Source organism: Condylura cristata, unplaced genomic scaffold (assembly GCF_000260355.1).
Source record: "Condylura cristata isolate star-nosed mole 26May11 unplaced genomic scaffold, ConCri1.0 scaffold00024, whole genome shotgun sequence".
Taxonomy (NCBI): domain Eukaryota; kingdom Metazoa; phylum Chordata; class Mammalia; order Eulipotyphla; family Talpidae; genus Condylura; species Condylura cristata.
Window position 1 is genome coordinate 866547 of NW_004567125.1, and position 6000 is coordinate 872546.

Genomic DNA, 6000 nt, shown 5'->3' on the forward strand with positions numbered 1-6000 from the left:
AGCCACCCCTTCAACTTCTCGGCACTTGGTGCTCAGACACCCCATGGCACAGAGCTCCCCCTGGGCAGGGGCCACCCAGTCTGAGGGCCCACTGCTGGGCTCTGCCCCCACACGCCCAGCCACTCTCCCTACCTCCCAGGGCCCTCAGTGACGGCCAGCAGCACCCTGCCCGAGGGTCAGGTAGACTCTCTACTCTCCATCATCTCCAGCCAGAGGGAGCGCTTCCGTGCCCGGAACCAGGAACTGGAAGCTGTGAGTCATGCCCTTCCTCCCCAGCACTCCCCGGGCCTGAACACACAGTAGCTTGAGAAAGATTCGTCAGACTGTAGACCACAGCAGGGAGAAATGTGCTCCGTCAATCACGGGGGCCTTCCTGGAGGAGGCCGTGCCATGCTGGGCTTAGAAAGAAGAGAGGGAAGCTCCAGGTAGAGGAGGTGACACGAGCAGAGACGGGGGCCGCTGAGTCAGAAGGGAGGATGGATCATGCCAGGGCTGCAGGAACAAGGCACAGCCACCCGGCAGAGTCCCCCTGCCAGGCGGGGGGCACCACCAAAGGACTGAAACAGCAGAGCCACACTCCCAGGACGCGGGGGCTCTGTGCGGCTGGCACCTCTGCCCTGTCCAGAGCTTCCCCATCTTCCCAGACCCCTTAAGCGCTGGCACCCAGCCCTGGGCCCCCCGCGTGCTCCCCGTCTCTGGATGCGGCTCTCAGCACCTCCCAGCGCGGCTCCAGAGCCCCCCTGTGGGGGCCGTGTCAGACCCTCCTTCCTCCTTGAGATGGAATCACCGTCCGAGGTGCCCAGAGCCACCGCTCCCTTTCCTGCCGCCCACCCGCGAACGCTGCCGGGGTCCTCCCTGGCCACTGGAGAGGGGGAGCAGGCGGAGGGGGTGGGGGGAGCAGGCGGCTTGCCCAGCCCCGCGCTCACTTCCTTGGGGTCTCTGCCCAGCCCTGCTCGTTCCTATGTCATCGTTGGAGACACCGCTGCACCGCCATCCGCTTTTTTGTCCGGTTTGAATTTTTAACAGTGGGAAGAAAACATCTAAGTATCGAGTAACTTGAGAACGAGGCCCCCACTTGACCCGGCCCGGGTCAAGTTTGGCAAACGCTAAAACCTCAAGGCGTGCGGGTCCTCTTGTATGAAGGGGCCAGAAGAGCAGGGCCCGAGGGACAGAGCAGATCAGCGGTTCCCGGGGCCAGGAGACGAGGGGACAGGGAAGGGGAGGTGAGGGGTTTCTTGGGGTGACAGAGGTGCTCTGGAATCAGACAATGGAGATAGCTGCATAACATTATAAACACATTTAAAAAAAAAAAAAACACTGAATTTTGCTCTCAAGTGTGGCATTTATGTGGATTATATCTCCAGACTGATTTCTTCCAATGCTGATAATAACATAAATTAACAAAACAGGAAGGCGCCTGATATGGGAACCGTGGCCAGGGTCACGGGAGGAGCCGGGGGGCAGTTCCGAGCAGGTCAGGGAGACGGCCACATGCAAGCAAAAAAGGGGTTCAGGGGGCAGAGCAGAGCGACCCCCACACCCCTTCCGCCCCTGCCCTTGCCCACCCGCACCTGCCGGCCCACAGGAGAACCGCCTGGCCCAACACACCATCCAGGCCCTGCAGAGCGAGCTGGACAGCCTGCGGGCTGACAACATCAAGCTCTTCGAGAAGATCAAGTTCCTGCAAAGCTACCCCGGCCGGGTACGTGCCCTCCCCACGCTCAGCCCCAGGCACACAGTCAGGCAGTAGTTGGCGGGGCACTCTGAGTCCGGAGGGGTGGGGGCAATGGCCTGCTGGGCAGCGCTGGACCTGGGGGACACCCGGAGCCCAGGCCCCACAGCTGCCAGCTTTCCTTCCTAAGCTGGGGAGCTCACACTCTCGTACACACATTGGCGCTGTGTGGGGGTTCGTTCATCAGGACCAGCCGGGAGGAGAGGTGTAGCCACAAACAGGGATCAGAGACCTCACCCCAGGGCCCAGGAACCCCTCTACGAAATGCGGGAGGTCCAGTAGGCACTTAGCTGCACAGATGTTGAGCATTCAGACAAGCCCTAGGGAATCCATATATTTTGAACTTATATTAAAACACACGTACACATAAAACACACACACACATCAAAAACCAGTCAAGAGATCATAGCAGAAGTCTGCTGTCCTGGGCCAGAGACAGACATCCCTGACTTCTCTCAACCCCTAGGCCTCAAAGGGGACCTCCCCGTGCAAGGAAACCCCTCTGTGACTGTGGGGAGAGAGTGTGGGCCTTGAGAGGGAAGCACTGAGGCTCTTAGTGGGCACCTTCTTGAGACCTGCTGTACCTGCTCCCAGGCCACCAGGGGGCGTCCATGCTCTGTGCAAATGCGTATCACATGCAGGGACTGGAAGAGAGGTGGCTTCTCTACCAGGTGTCTGCCTGCACCCCACAGCTACCCTGCACATGCTCAGAAGAACCCCTCCAAATCCACCTCCGTGTGCTGGACCCAGGCCTGTCCAGCTTGTACATTCCAGGCCCTGTCCGGACCTCACCTGACCCCTGGGGGGGACCAACCCCATGTAGCATCCTTGGACATGCAGAACCAGGCGACTTCACCTTCTCACCAGGCCCTCTCCCTCCCTCTGCTGTGCTGATAAGGAAACTGAGGCTCCCTTGAAATCCTGTCAGCCTGCAGCGCCTAGATCCGGGCCTTCAGGTCACCGGGTCTCCTCTCTTGCCCCGCAGGGCAGCGGCAGCGATGACACCGAGCTGCGGTACTCGTCCCAGTACGAGGAGCGCCTGGACCCCTTCTCTTCCTTCAGCAAGCGGGTGTGTGGGCCTCGCCTGCAGGCTGGGCGGGCCGGGAAGGCTGCCGGGACCCAGCCTGCCCTGCCTCCCCTCCACCAGCCCTGGTCTGATCTGTTCCCAGCTTCCCTGGCTGGCAGACTTCAGCTCCACACACTCCACACCCGGCAACTTCAGGCCTGTTTTGATGCTAGAGAGGGCCCAGGACCACCCAGGCAGGCCCGGGGTCGGGCAGCCTGTTGTGGGCGGCTCAGGGCTGTGACAGCGAATGGGTTGGCCTGGGCTAGGCAGACAAGCTGTGCTCACACGGCTTGGGAAACGAGGGTGTCACAGAGTGGGCCTGGGTAGCAGGGCGGCCCCTGCAGACCCTAAGAACGGTGGGGGTGGGGCTCCTCTAGGGACGGGGCGGCGGGGGCCCTCTTTCTAGGTGAGACGGCCTGTGGGGCCTACAGGAGGCTCTCCTGATGTCTCCCCCCTAGGAGCGGCAGCGGAAGTACCTGAGTCTGAGCCCCTGGGACAAAGCCACCCTCAGCATGGTGAGTCCACTGCCCTCTGCCCACCCAGGTTAGGCCTGATACTCTCCAGGCACCTCATCGCCTGCCCGGCAGCCCAGTCTGGAAAAACCGAAGGGACCCCACTGACCCCTCACAGGCCCTGCCAAGAGTGACTGAGGCCCAACCCAGAACAGGGTCACTCCCCGTGGGGACAGCTCCTCAGAGGCACCATTCATGGTAGCTGCAGGGATACCATTCCTCAGACCTTCTGTGGCCCACGGTCCTGACCCACACAGTGGCGTGGCAGCCCGGCTGCCTGCCCTTCCCTAGGGTCCTCTCAGCCATCGCCCGAGCCCCAGAGGCGCAGGAGAGCCCCGCCCACCTTGACGCCGTATCTGGCTTGCTCCCAGGGGCGACTGGTTCTCTCCAACAAGGTGGCACGCACCATCGGCTTCTTCTACACGCTGTTCCTGCATTGCCTGGTCTTCCTGGTGAGTGTCCAGGTGGGCGGCGGGGGATGCACTCATCACACTCCCCCCGCCTGCAGGGGCAGCAGGGACCCTGTTACTGTGACTGGCCCCAGGCCTCCCCAAACCATACTGTCTGCTCTTGGCCACTTGAAGGCTTCTATGCAGTGGGCAGCAGCCCGGCCACTATGGAGAAGACTTAGCTGACTCCGTCCAGGCCTGGCCTTGGAGCGACGTGGAGGCAGGGCCTCGGTGGGAAGGCAGCTCTGACTACCAAGGGACAGCCGGTGGGCCCACAGGGAAGGGACATCTTGAACTGAGTCTCATGTGCAGAGGGGTATTCCACTCAGTGGGCACACACAGCATGTGCAGAGGCCTAGCCATGCCCGCATGTCCACTGAGTCAGGAGAGCGAGCAGGCCGTGCCTAGGGAAGGCTCCAGCCTTGGGGCCCCCAGAGGGTCCCTGTATGGCTGGCCTGGATCCGTCTCTGACCCCAGGGCCCAGAGGGTCCTGCTCTTCCAGCAGTGTGCCCAGCATTGTGAGGGATGTGCCGCCACGTCCAGGCCCATCTGACCGTCTGTGAACCGGGCCCACAGCAGCACCTCTAAGACCCATCCAGGCCAGTCCTGCTGGGCTTTGAGTCCAGCGCCCATCCTGGGGCCTGGGCCATGAGAACCTTCATGGGCCAGGAGGCCACAGGTGGACTGCGGGAGTGGCCGAGGGGCACGACAGGCAGCTCATCGTGTCTCTGCCCACCAGGTACTCTACAAGCTGGCGTGGAGCGAGAGCATGGAGCGGGACTGCGCCACCTTCTGTGCCAAGAAGTGAGCATGCCCACTGAGCCCCCGCGCGGCCCTCCCTGAGCCCCCCAGCACCATCCTGTGTCCACCACGAGCCGCTGCTGATATTCCCTGCCCCAGCCCTCTACCACTGCCCCCCGTCCCCCACCCACCCACCCCGCAGCGCGTGGCCTCCTTTACACAGTTGTTCCCTTTTTTAGACTTAACCTCAGCAAAACTTTCTGTGCCCTCAGGTTTGCCGATCACCTGCACAAATTCCATGAGAATGACAATGGGGCTGCGGCTGGTGACTTGTGGCAGTGACACCGTGGGCCTCCCCCAGGGCGACATGGCTGCACGCCCCACCTTGCTTGTTCAGCTGTTTCCAAAGGCTCGAGATTCCCGTAGAATCCCCTATAGAAACTGCCCTCCATCCAGCTCTCCACCCCTTAAGAGAATGACTCAGCCACCTCAGGCCCCCCTCGGGCTACCCCCATCCCAGTGGTGACACAGCCTGACCGCCAGCCCTGAAGACAGACGTACGGGCTGCGATGCTGACAGCTGTGATGCTGCTGGCTAGCCGTGGTCAAAACACTTGGGGTCCCCTGGGCCTCTCTGAGCTGGGGACTAGGATCCCCTACGATCCACCACCATTCCTCGAGAGGAGGCTCAGAGTCCAACTCCCCCCACCCCAACACACACACACCTGCCTTGTCATTCCCACCCCAGAGGGCAAAATAGTTGGTGACCTCCTCCTTGCCCCCCGACCCAGTGATTTTCGCTTTCTTCTTTAATAAGATATTTTGGCTTATAGGTAAGGAGCAGTCTCCAGTGAGACCCCACACTCTTGCACCCTACAACTGAGGGTGAGGCTGAGGGGCCCGAGTGCTTCTCGACCAAGCAGCAAGCAGACTGGCCGAGGGCCATCCTGGCACGGCTGCCTCGGGGCCACTGGCAGAGCCTGCTGAGTTAGATCGGCGCTTTTGTGTTCAGCTTTACGCATTTGGAATAAACATGGTTGCAGCCGCATTGGTGGCCTTCGCTCTGTGCTGGGGGGCTGGGCACTGGGGTTACAGAAGGCTGGTGGGATTGGACCTTTCTTTCCGCTGCTCTGTGGTGTGAGGTACAGCCCCCACAGGCAGAAGGTCTCTCCCCCCTTTTCCTATCCCCAAGATTCTGTGAGCGGGTCCAGAGCTTAGCGGCCACAAAACCCACAGTGTTCAAGTTTTCTTGAACAGACAAGCAGCAGCAGCAAAAAGAGAAATCAATTCCTTCTTTAAAAACCTCTTGGGCTGCGGCGGGATGTGTGACAGATGTTGGATACGTGACGTCAGGTCCTGGGGAATCCCTGCTTCCCTTTCTGGGGAAGTACACTCTTTCCCTCGGGGCCCTGCTGCCAGGCACAGTGAAGCCCAGGCCAACCAAGCCCGCTGTATGTTAGCACTGCACAGGGACACGCCTGAGTCACAGACTCTGCACCCC

General features: G+C 61.2%; 1 protein-coding gene across 2 annotated transcripts in view; it reads left to right on the forward strand.

The window, feature by feature from the left end:
• CUX1 (cut-like homeobox 1) overlaps positions 1–5547 on the forward strand; it is a 313834-nt gene extending 308287 nt beyond the window's left edge. For both annotated transcript variants that reach the window (XM_012729011.1, XM_012729012.1), the window contains exons 17-23: positions 140–252; positions 1586–1702; positions 2718–2801; positions 3257–3313; positions 3682–3762; positions 4499–4563; positions 4773–5547. In XM_012729011.1, coding sequence (XP_012584465.1) covers positions 140–252; positions 1586–1702; positions 2718–2801; positions 3257–3313; positions 3682–3762; positions 4499–4563; positions 4773–4842 — 587 coding nt within the window. In that variant the 3' untranslated portion in view covers positions 4843–5547. The remainder of the gene's footprint in view (positions 1–139; positions 253–1585; positions 1703–2717; positions 2802–3256; positions 3314–3681; positions 3763–4498; positions 4564–4772) is intronic.
• Positions 5548–6000: the final 453 nt, after the last annotated feature.